We start from the raw sequence: 20,534 nt of genomic DNA, 5'->3' as shown, positions 1-20,534 counted from the left end.
GGAGGGGGAAGGCTCTGGGAGTGGAGAGGCAGCGGGGCCTTTCCCTGCTAGAGCCTTTCCTCGCTGCAGTGAAAGGCAGGGAGCTGCTGAAGCCTTTCCCCACTGTCTCACCCTGCCAGAGCCTTTCACTGACATGTGTAGCTACACACTGCAGTGTGGTCACAGTCTGCTTTTCACTGCGGCAAGTAGCTACATGCACCCTACACGCTGCTGACTGTGGTGTGTAGTGTAGACATAGCCCATGTGGCTGCGGGGCTCTGGAGGTCTGAGAGGCTGGTTTCAGGACCTTGGGCAGCTTGACCGCACAGTCCCATGGCCCAAGGAGGTGCTCAGTGAAGAATTCTGAGCCTGGGCATGTGCACTAGAGACCAGGTCTCACAAAGTTAACATATAATTTGACTGGAAATAACTACAAAGACTCTGCTTTACTGGCTCTTCACTCTACAAAAGGTACTGATCTGGGAGTGACAGCTGAAAAGTTTTTCCCAATACCTGGTTCTTTTCTCCTTGCTACAGACTTCAGCTTTGCTGGCTGCAGGCTTGTCTGGTAAGGCTGTGAACTGAGACCTTCTGAAGTATTTAGTACCTTTATACAAGGCTCTGGTGAGGCCTCATCTGGAATACTGTGTGCAGTTCTGGTCTCCCATGTGTAAGAAAGATTAATTCAAACTGGAACAGGTGCAGAGAAGGGCTACTAGAATGATCCGAGGAATGGAAAACCTGCCTTATGAGAGGAGACTTAAGGAGCTTTGGTTGTTTCGCCTAACAAGACAAAGGCTGAGGGGAGATATGGTTGCTCTCTATAAATACACCACAGGGATAAACGCCAGAGCGGGAGAGGAGTTATGTAAATCAAGGGGCAATGCTGAAATGGATATGAACTGGCCATCAATAAGTTTAGGCTTCAAATTAGATGAAGGTTTATAACCATCAGAGGAGGAAAAGTCTAGAACAGCCTGCCAAGGGCAATAGCGGGGACAAAGAACCTAGTTGGTTTCAAGACTGAGCTTGATACGTTTCTGGAGGGGATGGTATGATGAGACTGCCTACAATGGCATATGACCCATTGGCAACTGCTGGTAGCAAATATCTCCAGTGGCTGGAGACAGGACACTAGATGGGAAGGGCTCTGAGTTACTACCGTGAATTATTTTGCAGATGTCTGGCTGGTGTGTATTGCTGACACACCCTAACTGAACACCATCTTTGTGGTCGGGAAGAAATTTTCCCGCAGGTCAGATTGGCGGAGACCCTGTGGGGTTTTCGTCTTCCTCTGCAGCATGGGGCATGGGTTACTTGCTGGTTTGAACTAGAGCAAATGGCGGATTCTCTGTAACTTGAAGTCTTTAAATCATGATTTGAGGACTTCAGTAACTCCGTCAGAGGTTAGGGATCTATTACAGGAGTGGGTGGGTGAGATTCTGTGGATGTGATTTGCAGAAGCTCAGATGATCACGATGATTGGTTCTGGACTTAAAGTCTGAGTCTATGAGTCTATAACAGTGACTAGACTCTGCCCAGACCTAGGAGCGCCGCCAGCTTTTCTGCCGCCCTAGGCAGCGGAAGATCCCGCTCCGAAATGCCGCCCCCCACAGAGGTGGCGGAAGGTCCCGCCGCCGAAATACCGCCGCGGTCGCCCCCCCCCCCAAATTGTAGCGCCCTAGGCAACCGCCTATGTCGCCTAATGGGTTGCGCCGGCCCTGCCCAGACCTAGCAGGCTTGGAAGCACATGGGATCCAGTGACTGGGTACACTCGCAACAGACTGGTGACTGTACAGAAGGGGACTGGTCCATGTTGTGACTGTCCTTAAGTCCATGTTCACAACCTTCTCCCTCGCTCATGAAGATTCAGTCTCTGCTGTAGAGTCCCTCCCTGACAGCTGATGAGGATCAGTCTCTGCCCCACCCCCATCCCTTCTCTAATAAGGTATCCCCTCCAGCACCTGCTATAGGTTCTGCCCCAGCAGATGTGGGAGCAGATTGTGCTCTATCTCACATTTCACAGACCCCAGTTGGGAATATGCTGTGTCTATGTGCCATGGCTGCAGGGGGGCTGGAACAATTTGTATATTGCGGGGGGGGAGGCTGTGAGCCATTGAACCAAACTGTAAACCCTGTATAAGATGGAAACCACTTCAAGCCAGGGGATGCGGCAGCACCCCCTACACCCCTAGTTCCAGCACCTATGCATGGCTGATGCCTCCAGGGGTTATTTGCTGCTGGGTGGGAGCATTTTATGCCCATTTTGTACTCACTTTGCTGAGGTGTAAGTGACAAGAGCAGGTGCAGAGCAGTGGGGAATCTGGCCGCTAGTCTATGAGTGTTGTGGAGTAGGGAGGGAAGCAGACAGGAAAGGGTAAGTTCATTGTATTTGAAGGAGTGGACGTTACTCACAGTCTGCACTTGGAGCTGCAGGTCATTTTTCTCTTGCAGCAGGGTCACCATTTTTTCCTCCAGTTCTTTCCTTTTTGCCTCAGACTTAGCAAGCTCCTCCTTCGTTCTCTCAAACTCTTCCTTCATGTTGGCCATCTCCTTCTCAGCTTCAGCACTCTTCAGCAAGGGCTTGATCTTGAAGTACAGCTTCATCCAGGGCCAGTGCTTGACATTCATGAATGAGCGAACGTTGTATTGGAGAGTATAGATGGATTCCCTGAAAATCCATTAAACTACAGCTTAAAGAATGCAGAGTATGGAGCCAATGGGACTTGGGTTAGGAATAAATTCCAGGTATTAGAAGGACAGTTTCTCTAAGTACCATCTAAACAGCTTTTGAGGGAGATTTGTGTTGAAACCAATACATTACTGGGTGTAAACAAGATACTTCTAGTCCCTGTGGAGGTGCAATGATGGACACTCTCTGAATAGAACACAAAGAAATGCTCTGAAACAGAGAAAACACTTCTGGACTGTAACTTGTGGGGCCTTTAGAATGTGATTTCCCCAAATCTCAATGCTGCTCAGGCTAATGCTATTGAGAAGAACTGGCTGCAGGACTCCACCTGCCCAGGGAATACAGGTTTAGAGAGGCAGTTGCCTGTTACCTTCTCTCACTCATCTTCTTGAATTCTACACGCATAAGGTACCCTCTGCACACAGCCTGCGTATGGGTGATGAGGCTCACAAGCTTCTCATCTCTCATCTCCTCCAGCAGTCCCAGGAGACCAGCCTTGAAGAATACCTACAGCGTCATGGAGAGATACAGTATTAGTTTGGGGGCAAAGCGGGTATGCAGCCAATGGAGAAGACACAGGACATAGCAGCAAAGAAAGGATTCCCATGGAGTGAAGATTTGAAAAGCTGGAGGAATGCTGGATCCCCTTTACAGACCTGAGTGTGCACTGACACCGGCACATGTCAATCAGTGTGAACCTGCTCCCCATGTCACTCTAGCTCTGCTCTCATGCTCTCAGAACAGCATGAGTCACTCAGGGTCCTCCGTGATCTCAAATTACTAAAGCAAAGCCCTATGATAATGCCACATCTGGCTAGGGAGCTCAAGCTGACAGCCACTAATGAGCCATCAGGGTAGGGCACTAGCGTCCCCCTGGCAGCAAGGTGACTAGGAGCAGGCCAAGTAGTTTGCTCTGACTCTATTCAAAGCCAGCAATGATCTTGGTAAGCAAAGGGGGAGAGAGGTGTTATTACTACAGCAATGCTCATGAATTCATAACAGCCCTTTCTGTTCTATTGCTCACCCATACACTACCCTTCTGCAGCTCAGCACGCCTGCTGAGCAGTCACACAATAAACCGGACTGCACATTGCCAGAGAAACATACAGAGACGTCTTCCATAAGTGCTGTTAGCTGTAGTAGTGACTGCTCCCTGTGCCCCCTGCCTGTCCTCCCCCAGTGCAGATGCTGCCTGCATCCCAAGAAGCTGCTGATGAGAGTGTGTGGGGCTGGAATGTTCCATTTTCCAGGGTTTATTTTCAATCTTTGCAGCATATCAAAGCAATTACCATGGACCATGGGAGGCTCTTCCAAAAATCAAAGTGCCCTGTGGCTAAAGGCTCCTGCCACCTATGAGCTCATGCAGGGAAAGCAAAGCAGGTTTTCTGCAAATTGCCTAGAGTTTTTCTCACCCATTAAAAGGCATTGTTCCTCATGAGTCTGGGACATCCAAGCCATGGAGCCTGCATGTCAGGTGTGTGCTGCTTTCCTGCACACCAGCTCAGACACAGTGAAGGAGAGAGGAAGCCATGGAGGGAGAAACAAGTCTGCCCAGAAGGGCATGTTTGGGCTCAGTGCAGGCACCAGATCTAACACGGGCACAACCAGCATGGCTCTTGTGGAATATGGCATTGCTGTTAGCAGCAGAGCTCAAAGATCAGCTGCACACACAGCCCTGCAGGTGGCAGCCTTCTCCTTTTGCTCCCACCCCTACTGGATTTTGTTTCCTCGTTTGATGGTGAACTTGGGTTTTGTTTTCTATGAACAGTTGTAGAACTGGACTTCCTACCTTAATGTTTATAAGAAATGAATACAAGAGGAGTGTGAAAACAGCAAATCAAATCCCAGGCTCTAGTTCGGTGCAGTATTCATGAATTTTCCCCATTGTTTATTGTCATGTGTCACGCTGCCCCTCTCCAGATAGAGGTGCCTGCTCACCTCTACATATGAGCATTACCTTACTGTGGCCAAATCTGTACTGATTGTGATCGACATCAATGGAGGAGAGAAGCTTTTCTGAAGCATTCTTACTGTCAATGAAATGGCCTTCGGGGATGGCTGAGGCATTCAGGATTTTGTATCTGTGGGGAAAGAAACAGCAGGACACTGGTTTTAGACAGGGTCAGGAGTACACTTATAATAAGCAGGACATTGCAGAGCGACAGGAAGGTGCGCTGCTTGGAGGTCATTGAATTCACTGTCTAACATCAAGAGGGCTTTGATTATGCAAACTGTGGGTGAACTGAACATTATGACAGGGACCACATATAACTCACTCATTCTCTACTGGAATTTGCTGGCTGTGTTATTATGTGGGTCATTAGCACCAGCAGTTAGGAAGGACACAGTGAGAACTGTCCAGTCCTTTCTTTTTCACCCTGTTACATAAACCAGAACAAGGGAACACTCGATGACTTTAAAAGGGAAGTAAATTTAAAAGCACCAAAGGAAAATACTTTTTCCAGAATGAATATATAGCTTGTGGAACTCTCTGCCCACAAAGTCACCCAGGGAAATACTGTGGCTTGGATAAACAATGGCCTGTATAATTGTGTGACTGCTGTTAATAGTCTGTGCATTCTGCAAGATAACAGCCTGATTCAGGTAGTCCTGTCTCATGCCTATGGACAGGTTGTTCCTCAGCAGGGATTTTGAGGGATTTCCCCCACAGACAGCACTGCTCCATTATACACCTCTACCTCGATATAACGCTGTCCTTGGGAGCCAAAAAATCTTACCGCGTTATAGATGAAACCGCGTTATATCGAACTTGCTTTGATCCACCGGAGTGCGCAGCCCTGCCCCCACGGAGCATTGCTTTACCGCATTATATCCGAATTCATGTTATATCGGGTCGCGTTATATTGGGGTAGAGGTGTATATGGAATCTTTGCCTACTTGGATTTACTTGCCTATTTTAATTGCTAACAAAACCAAAGAAAGTGCTTGTCCTGAAGTGCAGTTTAGGTGTCCCACTAGATCCCAACTGCATTTAAGTAGCCAATTGGCTACTGGAACAAAGTTTTCCCTGCAGTTGGCATGGAAACTGTGACCTGCTGGATTAAATATCAGGTGCAGGGGACAGGGCATTTTCAATGAGGAGCCCTTGACAATAGAATTCACTTGTACCACAGGGCCTAAGTCTGCTGGCTGTCAGTGCATGCAGCAAGAGGCATCTCTTTGCAGAAGCTTTGACTGCAGGGGTGGGGCTTGGCTGAGTTTCTTATGCTGGGTTATGGGTTTGATGCTGGCCAACTGTTATTGTGCTATGTGATACGTGTGTATTTTTGCATACACACTCAGAGATGTTTGATAAGAGCTATTTATAAATCTAATTAATTACATTAAAGACTTTTTTTTCACCTTCCTTTGAAGCATCAGTAACTGGCCATTTCTGTGGCAGGATACTGGCTTGGATGGACCAATAATCTGATCTAGTCTGACAGGAGATGGGATACCAGACTAGGGAGAGTCTGAAGTGGTGTGACAGATCCTATTTACCTCTCATCCCAAATGGGAGAGGTCTCTAGACACAGCAGTAATAGAAATAATCTAAGGCTAAAAACAAATAAGGATAAGAACTTGTCTGTTTCGTTCACCTGTTGCATCCTGTCTGACATGTACATTGTCAACTCCCTGGGGCAGGGACTGTCAGCTGTGTTGGGCCCTACTCCAATGGGCCCTGATCCTTGATTGGGTTATAGGCACTGCCATACTGTCACTCATAGTAATAATTAAAGACAACCTTTGTTTAAAGTCAGCGTATAGGATTCTGCTTGGGAACCCCTTCCTACAAATCCGGATGCCTTCCAGCACACCGTTACACCGCAGCTGGTGCATCACCAGGTGATGGTCCATTATACCTTAAACAAGATAAAACAGCAATGACTGTCAACACTTGCACACAGGCGCTTCTCATTCCAAAGGATCCCAAACTGATCAGCACTCAGAAATCTCTCCTTCTACTGAAATGCAGCCACCTCAAGGGCAAAAGACAGCAGCTGTCTAACAATGAGACTGCGCAATGCCTAGGACAGGAAGCGAAGATGAAGGGAGGATCACACTGAAGCTGCAGAGGAAAGTTTGAGTAGCAACTGCTCAAGGTGGGAGTTGTACAGGACACTAGGGCTGGCACAACCCCCCTTGCAAAGAGTGCCTGGGAGTCTCCACTGGCTGCAAGTTAATGGGGACTGAGCTCATCTCAAAGATAGCAGAACCAGGCCTAGCCTAGAAACTGCCCTAACAGGCCAGCTGAGAACTCCCTACCTAGTGTTGGGGTATCCACACTTGGTGTGCAGAGCTGGCTCAGTGCCTTAACATACAGGGTTTGTCAGGAATAAGGGTTGTGTGGGGAAGGGGGCAGGACTGGGGTACACTGTGCCTTGGGAATACTCCACATAGTGGAATGGCCTGTAGGGGGCCATGGCAGCTAGTGTGAATGTGTGAGGTTTGGTCATTAGTGGAGTGTGACAATATGTGATCTCTGGTCAGTTTATGAGCATGTGTGTAGGTTCTTTTATTGTTTTTAATATATTTTCTCTGTAATGCTTTTATCTCAAGAATAAATGTGCTTTCCTAGACAGAGCTGGGTGGTAACTTAACTGTGACAATTACCCTGTTCGTAGCTTTCGAAGAGAAAGCAAAGCAGAGCAGGCTGGCTTAGGCAGTCTGACTTTGTTGGGCGGTCACAGTATAGAGAGGGACCTAAGAAGCCTGGAAATACCCCAGTCCGGAGGGAGAGACTAATGGGTCTGCCTAGGAGATGTGAAGGCTGAAGATCTGAAAGCCTAGGGTGGGTCCCTTGCTGGACCACAGAGGGGGAATACAGGTGCCATTGCCCTGAACGGTGACACACTCAACCCACTCCCGTATCCCACACCTACTCATCCTGCTCATTCCTGGCCAGCTACCCCTCCCCTTCCGGTACACTGCTCCAGACCCCTGGCATCTAATGGAAGGAAAGAGATAATCCTGTTCCTGGGGCTAAACCTGAGACCAACTGCAGCATTCAGCCACATTTCCCTCCTTTTGGTTCCATTCCACGGCCACTCACACAGGTTCTGCACATGTGACTGTTCCCAGGGAGCTAATTTATTGCCTAGAGATAAGATTCATTTAAATCAAGAAACCAAATGTGTTGCATGCCTGAATGGAATTTGTTTCAGGTGAAAGCCAAAGCCCATTAAAAGATGAAACTCACTGACCAAAGAACAGAAACAATACCATGTGATTTACATAACCAGAGTTTTCAAGTTATCCCAGATTGGAATGTGTTTGAGAAAGGGACCTGCCAAACAGTTCTACATGACACTCACATGCTAAATACCTGGTTACTTACTGACAATTCACAAGCAGGCTAAAGAGCTAAATAAGATCAATACACTGTTCACAACTAACAATTCAGCCAGCTCTACTCAGTGCCATGGCTCCATGGCCTAACCTGCAGTCTGGTTTGATAACTTACCAGGTGTCTTAGTTTCATTGGGAATGAGGCAGCGCACAAAGTGAGGATGGGTGCTTCTCAGGTTGGTCATCAACTTGTTCAAATTCTCCTGTGAGAGAGGAAACCAGGGCTCTGAATGCAGTGAAAGATAGTTTTATTTTGCATTTTCCTGTCCAATGACAGGGCATGCAGTGCAGTGTTGAAAAGTGCAACTCACGTACCCTGAACACAGCAGACACCGTCTGGAAGGAACCACCCTTCTTCTTAGCACCTTTCTTGCTACCCCCGCTATCACCTTGGGAGGAGACACCAGACATGTCAGAGCAGATAGTATGTTCTATAGGCAGGGTCTTCCCTTGTGCAATAAGGAACCAAATACGTACAGTGGAGTTTTTTAAGTGAAGTGCTGCTGTATAATGAAATGGCTGATTGTGAGCTAGTGCATGCCACACTCTGCAGTGGGATGCATGGCTTTGAGGGAAAGGCCCTCATGTCATGGGGCAGGTGTTTTTGGTGGTACAGCACACAGTGGCCTGGTATGCTTGAGTTTAGCGGGGAGCTGCCTGAATTTTAGCTTTGGGAGCAGCCTCAATTCTTTTAGTATTCAGGCCATCAAAGTCTTTTGCTCTTACTAATGCACTGGGTGCTCTAGAGGGGCACTGGTACATTCCCCCTTGCAGAGGGGGGTGGAGGGCAGTGTGCGGCCACATTTTGCTTCACCAGTGTTCTCTCAAGATGGAGGGAGGGCCACCAGAAAAGTGGCCATGGACTTAGCTATCAGCTGTGGAGCTTGCGTTCTTCTTACTGCGTGGGTTCTCTGGGTCATGGTGTAATGATTGGACCTCCACATTTACCTGAACTGTGAAAAGTGAATGAAAGTTCCTAAGATGGCACAATAACCTATAACAATAAATGGTGATAGGGAAAAGTGTAAAAGGGAGACAGACAGACTGGATTAGTCCAAACAAGGAAGACTATTGATACAACTCAAGGGCTGGGTTAAGATCATGTCTGGTAAACAAGAGAAGTGTGGGACCAGAAATCAGTTAACCACAATCGGATCCCTTTTGGGGTGGTTAAAAAAAACACACTTTTTGGAAGAAATTGTCTGACCACTTCTGCTGACTGGGACATGGGAGAGCCGGAAGGAGTGAGCTTCACTATCATGGCTACAACTCCTACCATCTCCTGGGACCCTGTGATCCACCATGACACTGTTGGGCCTTCATTGTTCTGATCTTGAGAGATGTCCAGACCAAATGGGGCCAGAGAGAGGGACCCAGATGACATTGCCACCTCTACTGGCTCCAGCTAAATCCCTAATACCACCTGGGAAATGAGATTTTGTTGCCTGCCCCACCCCTCGTCCCCTACGTGTTCTTTTCCTTCCCCAACTTATTTTCTCTTTCCTAACCCTCTACTTTTTCTTTCTGTCTAACAAGAGTACGGCTTAGCCAGCCAAGACTCTATATTTTGCAACACTGCTGTAAGCCTGTGACCAGAAAGCGGCAGCTAAAAGCAGTGTTCTTAGCACATGGCTGGTGAGATGAAGGCAGCTGGGGCACTTATGTCTTACTGCTATTGATTAACTTTAGGGAGCAAAAAAGAAGCTCTTTTCTGTGCTGGGATCTTGCCATCGAGTTGTGGGGCTGTGGACTGGTTTACTGGTTTGCTGTGTTTGGTTTGTTTGAAATATAGGCTTGGTGACTGATTGTCTAAGCAAAGTTGCCCTGCAGTTAGGGGAGTTAGTGCCAGATTTTAGCAAGGCTCTTGAAGTGAGAGCCTGGCAGTTTCTTTGATTAGGTCAGTGATTAGAGGCAGATGAGTGAGAGGGGGTGAGCCACTCATTCCAGCTGTGTGTGGGGCCCAAACTTTAAGAAGTGTGCTGGCTCCCAGTGGCAGGGAGGATGAAGGCAGCTGGGAGTCTGAGGGAATTAGCCAGCTCAGTTCACCAGCAGAGGAAGGCTGGGAGATAGGGCTTTTACACTTTAACTTGCAGGTACTCTACAAAGAAGAGACTTTAGCTCCCAGTCATCTATTGGAAAAGTAATACAGCAAAACGTTCAGCAAGTTTTTGGAATGTATTGGGGACAACTTTTTGTTTTGGAAAGTGAAGGAAATAACCACAGGGACAGCCATTTTAGACTTGATTCAGATTAACAGGAAGGAATGGGTTGCAAATCTAAAGGTGGAAGGGAATTTGGGTGAAAGTGATCATGAAATGATAGGTTTCATGATTCTAAGGAAAGAAGGGAGTGAGAGTAGCAGAATAAGGACAAAGGACTTCAGCAAAGCAGACTTCAACAGACTCAGAGAACTAGTGGGTAAGGTCTCATGGGAAGAAAATCTAAGGGAAAAATAAGTTCACTAGAGCTGGTAGTTTCTCAAAGAGACAATATTAAAGGCACAACATCAAACTATCCTGATGTGAAGGAAAGACAGGAAGAACAGTAACAGGTGAATATGGCTCCATTAGGAGCTCTGTGATCACTTTAAAATCAAAAAGGAACCCTACAAAAAGTGGAAACATGGATGAACGCTAAGGAGGAGTACAAAAGAATAGCACAAGCATGTAGAGACAAAATCAGAAAGGCTAAGGCACAAAATAACTTAGAGAGAAAGACAAAGGAAAGTGTAGGCCCTCTACTTAGTGGGAAAGGAGAACTACTAATGGAGAACACCGAGAAGGCTGAGTGTTTAATGCCTATATTGCCTCTCCTACCTAATTGCCCTCTTTGACAGGTTTCTGGACATGCGGATGGGGGGAAGGGGAAGCAATAGATATAATATATCGTGATTTTAGTAAGGCTTTTTACACAGTCCCACATGACATTCTCACAAGCAAACTATGGAAATGTGATCTAGATGAAATTACTATAGGGTGTGTGCATAACTTTTTGAAAAAAAAGTACTCAAAGAGTAGTTATCAATGGTCAAACTGGGAGGACATCTCCACTGGGGTCTCTCAAGGATCTGCCCTGGGTCCAATACTATTTAATATTTTCATAAACAATTTGAACAATGGAGTGGGGAGTATACTTATTAAATCTGTGGGTGACACCAAGCTGAGAGAGGATGCAAGCACTTTAATCCTATCCTCCAGAATTCAAATCAACCTTGACAAAATGGAGAATTGGTCTGAAATCAACAAGATGAAATTCAGTAAAGACAAGTGCATAGTACTTCACTTGGGAAGGAAAAATCAAATGCACAACTACAAAATGGGGAGTAACTGGCTTGATGGTAGAATTGTTGCAAAGGATTCTGGGTTACAGTGGATCACAAATTGAATATGAGACAATAATGTGATGCAGTTGCTAAAAAGGCTAATACCATTGGGGGGAGGGGGAATGTTAACAAAGGTAATGTAGGTCATTGTCTCACTCTGTTCGGCACTGGTGAGGCCCCAGCTGAAGTAATGTGTCCAGTTCCGGGTGCCACACTTTAGTAAAGATGTGGATCAATTGTAGAGAGTCCCGAGGAGAGCAACAAAACTGATAAATTTATGAGGAAAGGTTTAAAAAATTGGACATGTTTAAGTCTTGTGAAATGAAGACACAATGGAGATTCTTGTTTCTATTCAGTGATAACTAGAGCTGAAAACACTGGTGAGCAGGCCTAGGGGCTGAGCTTTAGATCTGGTGTGGGGCCAGTGTTGCCATGAAAGACAACTCAAAGGCTGTAGCAATAGTGAGATTCCCCACTATGGGGTGAAATCACTAAGCCTGTAATCTCTGGGCTAAATGGTGGAAGCTCAGAACAGGCCACCACAGCTGGAGGTAGAGGCGGCAGCAAGCAGCGGCAGAGGTGGCAGCAGTGGCAAGCTGCTACAGCGGCCTCATTCAAACCATCCCTGCAGGGGTGGGAGGTGAACTCATCTGAATGCATCCCTGGATTCAGGACTTCGATGATCTCAGACAACAAAACGTGTGGGGTGCAGTGGACGGAACAGGGAATGGTGTTATAGGGACATTCATTCATTGGAATTTCACACTGCAAGGTGGGAAACTGAGGCAAACAACTTCTGCCCAAAGGGCTGTGGAGCAGGTGTTTACTTATTTGCGTAATTTGTAATCATTCTTGCAGTGTTTCCCCAAATTAAGGCTGTATTCCCTCTGCTCTTAATAAAAGTTCTCTCTTGTAATAAGTAGACTCAGTGCTAGCATTGCTCCATCAAGGCACCTGGGGTGGTGGTTAGTTTTCCCTGATTTCTGGGTGGGGGCTCAAGCTGCTTTTGTTTTATAATGTTAAAGGGACCCTGAGATATTAAACCCAAACCTTATTGCTGCCAGCAGCCCTGGCGGAAGGGTACATATATCTAGCAGCTGACAGGAGCTGTATTGCTGGGGCTGACTGTTTATTGACAGGAGGGTGTCTGGAGTGGCAGAGGGCTGCAGCTGTCATCAGCGGTGGCTCCAGGCACCAGCACTCCAAGCGCGTGCCTGGGGCGGGCAAGCTGCGGGGGGCGCCCTGCCGGTCCCTACGAGGGCGGCAGTCAGGCAGCCTTCAGCGGCATGCCTGCGGGAGGTCCGCTGGTCCCGCGGATTCTGTGGAGGGTATGCTGAAGCTGTGGGACCGGCGGACCTCCCGCAGGCATGACGCCGAATCTGCGGGACCAGGGACCTCCCGAAGGCAGCCTGCCTGCCGTGCTTGGAGCGGCAAAAAAGCTAGAGCCGCCCCTGGCTGTCATTCCCTCATATCTTTCTGTGCTGTGTCAGAGGCTTGGCTGCTGCATAGGGCAGCCATGAGGCATCTGGTTCTCCAGGACCAGAAACCTTTGAGGGTATCCCATGGGGTGAGTGTCCACCTCTATTCTGGGTGACTGTGGGCAAGTCACCTCATCGCTCTGTGCCTTACTTTCCCCATCTGTAAACCAGGGATAATGACTGACTGATCTCCATTAAAAAGCGCTGTACAAATGCTGGGTATTATTATTATTGCTCAGTTCTGTACAGGTTCTTACACCACACTCCTCACCATGCTCTGTGAGTGCTTTCCAGTTGTGCATTGAGCACACCTGTCACATGCTTGTTCTCTCATCCTCTCCTCAGGGGAAGGGAGTGGGGAAGGGAGTGTTTGTTCGGGATTTTTAAGACAATACATATCTATACCAGTCGCCATATGTTTCTGTTAGAGAAGTGTCCTTAGAGTGGAAGGTGGGAAGGTTTGGGATGGTCCTTAGTTCCCAGGGGAGTTTATTCCACAGCTTGGGCTGGCCCCTGGGAAAGCGCTGTCTCCTGATTCCCTGTGCTGTGTTTGCTCCAGGTCTGCCGCACTTGAACCTGGCTGTCTTTCCCAATTGTGCCAATGGCTCCTAAGCCTTCCTCACTTTGAGCACATGCCTGCACTACCACGAAGAGGGCATACCTGTACCTGTTTCTGTACCAGCATAGTTAGAGTAGAGGAAGGACAGCAGTTTCAGTGATGATTTCTGGTACAGTCCCACGACAGTTTCATTCAGGGGATCTTTGTTCTTGTCGAGCCAGCCTGAGATGTTGTAGTCCACAGTGGCAGCATAGTGCACCAGGGCGAAGTGGGCCTCAGCCTTTCCTTTGACAGGTTTGGGCTTCTGGAAGTTGTTGGACTTGCCAAGATGCTGGTCATAGAGCTTGTTCTTGAAAGACACATCAGTTGCCTTGGGGAACATGCACTCCTCTTCCAGGATGGAGAAAATACCCATTGGCTGAAAGACACAGCAACAGAGAGAGAGAGAGAGAGAGAGAGAGAGAGATCACAAACTGGCCTCCCGGATGTGATCATCTGATTATCATGGTCTGTATCAGAATAGGATATTGTTTCAGTGGATTTAACAATGCCACTAATAGTGACTGTGGGAAGTGAACAGCAATATCTATCTTTGTATCTTTGCATATAAAGTCAGTGATGTGCACTATAGCTAATGACTAACTTTCCTCTCCCATGACTTTTTCTTTTATTGTCATCTCATTCCAAGAAATGGAAATAAAAGTGAAAGCCAGAGAGGAATCTGTCTGGAAGGTTTCAGTATATGCATTGCAGGGATGAGGTTGCAGTTTTACTATATAGTGGTTGCCATTATAAATGTAGGGTGTCTTTTGCTTCACTAATGTTAGTGTGGTAACTTCTGTATCTCCTTTGTTAATGTTAATTACTTAGAAACAACAATTTTGAAGACTTTAATGATAAACACCAAACGTGCTGGGTCAGATTCACTCCAGTGAGTGCTGGGGGTGAACGTTTCAATGATTCCACATTGCTGAACAGCCACATACTAAGTATGATGTTTTCAGATGGTTTTGGAATTGTTCTAGTATTTAAAAGTATTTTTTTAATGTGGAGACTATTTTATCAGAGCTTCTAAACTGATTTTGCTCAAGTTCCCTCCAACCAAGCACATGACATTTCAGCCCAAATGGGAATATTTTGAGACATTCAGATATATAGGGGAGCAGCAGAGTGATGCCGCCAGCGTTGCTTGGGGAGATAATGATGGGGGTTCAACCACTTCGGATGGAGCTTTCATCCAAGCTGTTCTAGGGAGAGATGGCATAAACCACCATAGAGCCACTGACTATGCTGGAGATGGTGATTGACACCTGCTGAGGATCTGTCCCAGAGTGTATTATAGAAATAAATCTCTGTGAATTTTGCTCGTAATCCAGACTAAATTGTTTTAAATTTAGTAAAATGGCCTCAGATCTCGTCTAAGGACTTGTCTACACTGGCAGCAGCGTGTAGGGTACATGTAGTTACACATCATAGTGAAAGGCAGGCTGCACGTGTAGCTACATGCAGCAGGGAGAAGGCAGCAGGACACTACACTGCTAAAACGTAGACAGAGGAGGCCTAGCTTGGGCGAGTAAAGAGCTGTGTAGGGACATACCCACAGGATTCAGGCATGTCTTTACTCTGCCTCCTAAGCCAGACCTCACCATCTACACTGCTATTGTTACCCCTGCTAGCTGGGTGTGCAGGGTCTGTGCGCCACATGCCGCTGCAAATGAAATCCTACTCTATGGTGGAAAGGGCCTGAAAGAGTCAGTGTCAGGACCACCCAGACATCGGGCAGCCACTGGGTGTTGAATGTGATCAGTGGCTGTTGGGTGCGATTAATGGGTGAGAATACTGGATGGTGGCTGAGTGCAGGGCATAAATGTGGGTGGTTGTGTGGGAGTGCTGGGCATGAATGTAATACCTCGTTCTAATTTTGGTTGTTGGGTTTAGTGTGAGGGTGGTTCTGGTGGCCTGACCTCCTGCATATCACAAATGAGGTGATCTGGTGGTCCTTAAACCGTCATTCTGTGACTGTTGGACGTTGGGCAGTATGGTTAACTGTTAGTGTTGGATGTTGAGTATGAATGCTGGGTGGCCGTGTGAATGTACATTTTGGATGCTTGGTGTGAAGTTGGACAGTGGGTGTGAATAACGCTGGCACATGTCGGTTTCTGGGTATGAAACTCAGATATTCGAGGTGAATGTGGGACATTGGGATGAATGTTGCCGTCGTTTATGAATTCTTTGTTGTTGTGAGAAATAGACTGGAGCAACCTTAACTATAAGTTAATGACATTTGAGTGTATGGGAAACATCTACGTTTCAAACATGCCCATAACAATAGTACCTGAGCACAGGGTTGCCCAAAGGGAGTGGCAGTTTGCCCAGGACCATCTGTTTGAGAGGACCCCCAAACAGAGCCATGGTGTGACATCGCGCACCAGGACACAACATCACATACTGACATTTGACCCAGCACCCTCTGTCATGATGAAAGGGCTGCCAGGCCAAACCCAAGTGGCGCTGTGACCCCGCATGCCAGGTCGCAACGCCTGAAGTGGGGAGCTGGGCCCAGCCCCGCAGGACAGGAGCTGAGCCGCTGCTGCTGGGGTGGTGTAGTGCAGGAGCCTTCCCCTCCCAGGGCCTGGTCTTAGTGGTAATTTTTTTGAAGGATGCGGGGCCCTTTAAGATTAAGATTTTGCTCTGGGCCCTTAAAAACCTCTGGGCAGCCCTGCCTGAGCATCAGACATATAGGTAAGAGATACACCAGCTTAATGAAGAGAAGATGAAGAGGTGACTTGATTACAGTCTATAAATATCTACATGGGGAACAAATATTTATTAATCAGCTCTTCAGTCTAGCAGAGAATCAAAGAAAGGTCTAACACGATCCAATGACTGGAAGCTGAAGCTAAACAAATTCAGACTGGGAATTAGGTGCACATTTTTAATGGTGAGAGTAATCAACCATTGGAACAATTTACCAAGGATTGTAATGGATTCCCCATCACTGACAACTTTAAAGTCAAGATTTGACGTTTTCCTGAAAGATCTACTCTAGGAATTATTTTGGGGAAGTTCTCAGAGAAGGGGCGTTCAGATTAGATGATCATAATGGTCCCTTCTGACCTTGGAATCTAATGAACCAAGTTTTTTTTCCTTTCCTTCACAGCCCCTTTTTAAAAGGAAAATAAATCCTGGTCATTGTCTTATTTTCTCCCCAAAGTTTTATTTCTAAATTTTAAAATGCATGGAGTAAAAAAACAAGTAGAAACAAAAACAACAACAACAAAAGGCAAATTCAGACTGCAGGTAAATTTTCCAGAGCTCCATTCTCAAAAGTGACCTATTAGATGCATATAAGCTTCAGTCTTACTGAAAGTCAATGCACTGCAGGCTCTGAAGGAACAATTTTTCAAATGAATTGAGGCACCTAAAGGTGCAGAGAGATACCTAGTGGGATTTTTAAAGCCAACTTCTCCTGAAATCATCCCCTTGTTTCGGGATGGGGTGATATTAAAAAGCTTTGATTTTAAACCAGTCTCCCTCTACACAGTGTCCAGCCTGACCCAAAATGACTAGAAGAAAATTTGTTTTTCCTTTATCCAGAGACACTTCACTTTACCTTCTCAATGAGCTCAATGCAGGCAGCCAAGTCCATCCCAAAGTCAATGAACTCCCATTCGATTCCTTCCTTCTTGTACTCCTCCTGCTCCAGCACAAACATGTGATGGTTGAAAAACTGTTGCAGTTTCTCATTGGTGAAGTTGATGCACAGCTGCTCCAGGCTGTTAAACTGAACATTCAAAACACAAAGCAGTGCTGATTAATTTGGACAAGTAGGACATTTCATTAATAAGCAAACATTGCTATAACTCACATCAAAGATCTCAAAGCCAGCAATGTCCAGGACACCAATAAAATGCTGCCTGGGCTGCTTGGTATCCAGCTGCTGGTTGATGCGTGTGACCATCCATAGGAACATCTTCTCATAGACCGACTTAGCTAGAGCCCCCACTGAATTGTGCACCTGCCAGAGACACCGCCATAGCAAGAATTAGAGATCAGCTAGCCTCTAAAGTTGAAACAACTCTCTGAATAAAATGGAAAGCAAAAGCTAGTGGCGCAGTACCTGCTGGACATTTTGTCCTTTGGTTACATATTCATTCCCAACTTTCACCCTTGGATAGCACAAGGCCTTCAGTAAGTCAGCAGAGTTCAGACCCATCAGGTAACCGATTTTGTCAGCCACTACCAAAAAGGAAGGAACTCAGCTTTAGACAAAGTCTAGAAAAGATTTCTCAGGTCCTCTAGTCTGGTAGCAACTCCCCACTTTGGGCCCAACTCAGCTCCTGCACAGTTCAATAGGAGTTTTGTCACTGACTTCAGTGGAAAGCAGTTCATGCCCTATATTTATTATCAGTTATTAATATTAATATTAGTATTATTTTATTAACACAAGCATAAACTACACTGAATGACCGTTCAGGTTGCATGAGGGCACTCAGAGCCTTAATGCATGCAGATCAGAAATGAAAAAAAAAATCTCCAGCATTCATTGCCACCTTCACGGTGCCTATAACCCTAGCGATAACATACTCTCCAGTGCTCCATATGGCCTTCACTTCCATCACCAGCAGTACACACCCCAACTCTATCCAACTCACTTTAGTGCAAAAATTTAACTCGACTCACATTCTTGTGTATGGAGAATCAGGCACATCTGACTGCCACATGATCCGCTTCCACCTTAACACTGCTGAAGTCACTAGTCAGCTAGTTATCTTAGGTGCCTGTACACGAAAGCAAGAAGCCTGGGAAACAAGCAGGAAGAATTGGAAGTCTTGGCACAGTCAAAGAACTATGATGTGATTGGAATAACAGAGACTTGGTGGGGTAACTCACATGACTAGAGCACTGTCGTGGATGGGTATAAACTGTTCAGGAAGGACAGGCGGGGGAGAAAAGGTGGAGGAGTTGCACTGTATGTAAGAGAGCAGTATGATTGCTGAGAGCTCCAGTAAGAAACTGGAGAAAAGCCTGTTGAGAGTCTTTGGGTTAAGTTGAGAGTCTTTGGGTTAAGTTTAGGGGCAAGAACAATAAGGGTGATGTCATGGTGGGCATCTGCTACAGACCACCAGACCAGGAGGATGAGGTAGACAAGGCTTTCTTTGGACAACTAACAGAAGTTTCCAGATCACAGGCCCTGGTTCTCATGGGGGACTTCAATCACCCTGACATCTGCTGGGAGAGCAATACAGCAGTGCACAGACAATGCAGGAAGTTTTTGGAGAGTATTGGGGACAACTTCCTTGTACAAGTGCTGGAGGAACCAACTAGGGGCCGTGCTCCTCTTGACCTGCTGCTCACAAACAGGGAAGAATTGGTAGGGGAAGTAGAAGTGGGTGGCAACCTGGGCAGCAGTGACCATGAGATGGTTGAGTTCAGGATCCTGATGAAAGGAAGAAAGGAGAGCAGCAGAATATGGACCCTGGTCTTCAGAAAAGCAGACTTTGACTCCCACAGGGAACTGATGGAAAGGATCCCCTGGGAGCTAATATGAGGGGGAAAGAAGTCCAGGAGAGCTGTCCATTTCAAGAAGGATGGTATTTTAAGGAGCCTTATTGAGGGCACAGGAACAAACCATCCTGATGTGCAGAAAGAATAGCAAATTGGTAAGCGACCAGCTTTGCTTAACAGCGAAATCTTCGGTGAGCTTAAACACAAAAAGGAAGCTTACAAGAAGTGGAAACTTGGACAGATGATTAGGGAGGAGAATAAAAATATTGCTCGAGCATGCAGAGGTGTAATCAGGAAGGCCAAAGCACAATTGGAGTTGCAGCTAGCAAGGGGATGTGGGGGGTAACAAGAAGGATTTCTACAGGTATGTTAGCAACAAGAAGAAGGTCAAGGAACCCTTACTGAATGGGGGAGGCAACCTAGTGACAGATGATGTGGAAAAAGCTGAAGTACTCAATGTTTTTTTTGGCCTCAGTCTTCACAGACAAGGTCAGCTCCCAGACTGCTTCACTGAGCAGCACAGTATGGGGAGGAGGTGAGCAGCCATCAGTGGTGAAAGGACAGGTTAAGAACTGTTTAGAAAAGCTGGACATGCACAAGTCCATGGGGCCGGATGCACTGCATCTGAGGGTGCTGAGGGAGTTGGCTGATATGATGGCATGTTGGGAGAGGTCCTGGATGATTGGAAAAAGGCAAATACAGTGCCCAGCTTTAAAAAAGGGAAGAAGGAGAATCTGGGGAACTACACACACACAGCCTCACCTCAGTCCATGGAAAAATCATAAAGCAGGTCCTCAAGGAATCCATTTTGAAGCACTTGGAGGAGAGGAAGGTGATCAGGAACAGTCAGCATGGATTCACCAAGGGCAAGTCATGCCTGACCAACCTGATTGCCTTCTATGATGAGATAACTGGCCCTGTGGATATGGGGAAAGTGGTGGACTTGATATACCTTGACTTTAGCAAAGCTTTTGATACAGTCTCCCACAATATTCTTGCCAGCAATTTAAAGAAGTATGGATTGGATGAATGGACCATAAGGTGGATAGAAAGCTGGCTAGATCGTCAGGCTCAACAGATAGTGATCAATGGCTCAATGTCTAGCTGGCAACCGGTATCAAGCAGAGTGCCCCAGGGGTTGGTCCTGGGGCTGGTTTTGTTCAACATCTTCATTAATGATCTGGATGATGGGATGAATTGCATCCTCAGCAAGTTCGTGGATGACACTAACCTGGGGGGAGAGGTAGATACGCTGGATGGAGAAAGGGGATGGACAACTCCAGCTTTTGTAAAGGAAAATAATTGAAGTGCCCAGACCATATGTGTTCGAGATCAACTGTGGAGAGTTCGACAGAAACCATCGACATCTACAGTTTGTTCCTCAGAAAGAACAATCAAAGCAAACTCTACAGATGGCACGTGCAGAAGAAGAAGACAGATTCCAAATCAACCAGAGACAGTTGTTGCAGCTACTGGACAGCCAGATGCCAAAGTTGTTATGTGTTTGGAAAACAAGTACAATTCAGAGACCCTTAACAGACTGATCCATGCTGAACTTTAAAGACAATGTGACAGTGTAAATTTTGTAAATGATAGGAATGGTAAAAATTTAGAGGGAGCTGTAACAGAATGTTAAGCTGTATTATA

The 20,534-nt window shown here is 46.6% G+C and overlaps 1 protein-coding gene across 1 annotated transcript in view; it reads right to left on the bottom strand.

The window, feature by feature from the left end:
- Positions 1-20,534, bottom strand: part of LOC112111143 (myosin-13) — a 61,212-nt gene that overhangs the window by 28,247 nt on the left and 12,431 nt on the right. The window contains exons 11-21 of the mRNA XM_026654593.1: positions 17,500-17,618; positions 17,248-17,397; positions 16,993-17,163; positions 13,500-13,797; positions 9,297-9,302; positions 8,336-8,409; positions 8,136-8,223; positions 6,417-6,534; positions 4,629-4,752; positions 3,042-3,178; positions 2,395-2,650 (exon numbers count right to left, since the gene is read on the bottom strand). Of these exons, the coding sequence (XP_026510378.1) occupies positions 2,395-2,650; positions 3,042-3,178; positions 4,629-4,752; positions 6,417-6,534; positions 8,136-8,223; positions 8,336-8,409; positions 9,297-9,302; positions 13,500-13,797; positions 16,993-17,163; positions 17,248-17,397; positions 17,500-17,618 (1,541 nt within the window). The remainder of the gene's footprint in view (positions 1-2,394; positions 2,651-3,041; positions 3,179-4,628; positions 4,753-6,416; positions 6,535-8,135; positions 8,224-8,335; positions 8,410-9,296; positions 9,303-13,499; positions 13,798-16,992; positions 17,164-17,247; positions 17,398-17,499; positions 17,619-20,534) is intronic.

The sequence above is a fragment of the Terrapene carolina genome, unplaced genomic scaffold (assembly GCF_002925995.2).
Source record: "Terrapene carolina triunguis isolate 2854851 unplaced genomic scaffold, T_m_triunguis-2.0 Scaffold192, whole genome shotgun sequence".
Classification (NCBI taxonomy): domain Eukaryota; kingdom Metazoa; phylum Chordata; order Testudines; family Emydidae; genus Terrapene; species Terrapene triunguis.
The sequence above is the reverse complement of the archived record's forward strand: the minus strand, read 5'-3'. Positions and strand labels throughout refer to the sequence as shown.